The sequence below is a fragment of the Triticum dicoccoides genome, unplaced genomic scaffold (genome assembly GCF_002162155.2).
Source record: "Triticum dicoccoides isolate Atlit2015 ecotype Zavitan unplaced genomic scaffold, WEW_v2.0 scaffold111707, whole genome shotgun sequence".
NCBI classification, from domain to species: domain Eukaryota; kingdom Viridiplantae; phylum Streptophyta; class Magnoliopsida; order Poales; family Poaceae; genus Triticum; species Triticum dicoccoides.
Window position 1 is genome coordinate 1 of NW_021177286.1, and position 2071 is coordinate 2071.

The window sequence follows — 2071 nt, forward strand, 5'->3', positions numbered from 1 at the left end:
TCATGCTGTGCTCATGAGGATTGTTCTTCAAGATCCATTTTTGCTAGTTTTAATCTTCCATCATCCTTAGATTGGTCTTCTCACTTCAAACGATGGTGGACTGGGGAGTTGAGCAATTATGAGTACCTTATTGTCTTGAACAAGTTAGCTGGTAGGAGATGGGGTGATCCAGCTTTTCATCCAGTGATGCCTTGGGTAATAGATTTCACAGTGAGGCCTGACGAAAGTTCTGACATTGGCTGGAGAGACCTCACCAAAAGTAAATGGCGGTTGGCGAAGGGCGATGAACAATTGGATTTTACTTACTCATCATCTGATGTTCCATATCATGTTTCTGATGAGTGTCTCTCAGAGCTAGCAGTTTGCAGTTACAAAGCAAGAAGACTATCAAAGACCATCTTGAGGTCAGCTGTCCGCTCTGTCTACGAGCCCAACGAATACCCGTCTAGTATGCAAAGGCTTTATCAATGGACTCCAGATGAATGCATCCCAGAGTTCTATAGCGATCCTTGGATTTTTGTCTCTCTTCATTCTGAAATGAGTAATTTGGCTTTGCCTTCCTGGGTGACCTCTTCAGAGGAATTCATTTGTCTTCACAGGGATGCCTTAGAGAGTGACCGAGTTTCACAACAACTGCATCATTGGATTGATATAACCTTTGGCTATAAACTTGCTGGGGAGGCATCTGTTGAAGCTAAGAATGTCATGTTGCCTCCCAGTGATCCATCAAGGCCTAAATCAATTGGGCGAAGGCAACTTTTTACAAAGCCACATCCTAAGCGTCTTATTAGCACACCTCACTCAGCCTACCACAATAAAGTGGAATCTTGTGCAAGATGCCAAGGAAAAGGAAGTAACTCAACTACTGATGTATTATTAGATGAATGTAATCCCCCAAATATGTTTTCACAAGTTGACTATTTGGAAGAGTTTGAACAAGCAACATTATTTATGGAGCTTCAACATCATCTGAATCCAATATACAGTTACTCTAACACTGCTGCTTGTTGCTTGTCAGTCAAATATCCCAAGAGCCAATTTTCAGATCAGGAGGTATTGCAACCTAATAGTGTATTATCAGTGGTGCCTGATTTTGATTTTGGCTCCTATCTTGAATGCTTTGAGTCTGATGATAGTTCTTCTATTGGTTATCAAGAGCTGTTGCGCTGGAAGCAAAGGTCTTGTTCTGTTATTGAGCATCATGCAAATGATATATTTTCAATAGGATGCATGTTAGCAGAAATCTATCTGCACAGACCACTTTTTGATGCTTCCTTGCTAGCTGCATATAAAGAAACTGGTATGCTGCCAGGAGCACTCCATGAATTGCCTGTTCATGTCGGTTTGCTTGTTGAGTCATGCATCCAAAGGCAATGGAAAAGGTAACTTAAATAATTACGTCTGATGTTTATATTTGTAATTTAATACCCTGCCACATTGGTGATGTTTTTCTTAAATTACAAGCAGAAACTGTTGAATGCTTTTGATTTTGTGATCTCTTGCAGGAGGCCGTGTTCAAAGCATCTTCTGGAGTCACCATATTTTCCTCCATCAGTTCGATCCGCATATATGTTTCTGGCTCCACTTCAACTTCTGTGTACATCTGGAGACCGCCTGAAGTATGTTACTAAGCTTGCAAGTGAAGGGACACTCAAAGCCATGGGAGAATTTGCTGCTGAAGTGTGTGCACCTTACTGCCTACCTTTTGTTTCATCATCTCGGTCGGATGTTGACACCGAGTCTTGCTTGCGTCTGCTTAAAGAGTTTTTGAAGTGCTTGAGTGTCAAAGCAGCTAAGAAACTTATTCTGCCCATCATTCAGAAAATCTTACAGGCCGGTTAAGACACATCAGTGGGGAAATTTCTCTTATATTTTCTTTCATTTCAAGGTTTTGGTCTTTGCATGTGTCTTTGTTGTGACGAGTCATTTCTGCTGGTTGTTGCTACAGGCACCAGAATATTCACATCTGAAGGTTTCTCTCCTTCAAGATTCTTTTGTCCGAGAGTTATGGAAAAAATTGGGAAAACGAACTTATATTGAGAAGGTGCATCCCTTGGTCATAGCAAACTTA

The 2071-nt window shown here is 41.1% G+C and overlaps 1 protein-coding gene across 1 annotated transcript; it reads left to right on the forward strand.

Moving 5' to 3' along the window:
• Nucleotides 1-6: 6 nt before the first annotated feature.
• Nucleotides 7-2068, forward strand: LOC119342989 (protein GFS12-like; the record flags this gene model as incomplete). The annotated part of the gene is made up of 3 exons (XM_037614229.1): nt 7-1382; nt 1506-1833; nt 1949-2068. Coding segments are annotated over 3 exons (1824 nt in total), but the record flags the coding sequence as incomplete, so codon positions are not given.
• Between the last annotated feature and the right edge of the window lie 3 nt (nt 2069-2071).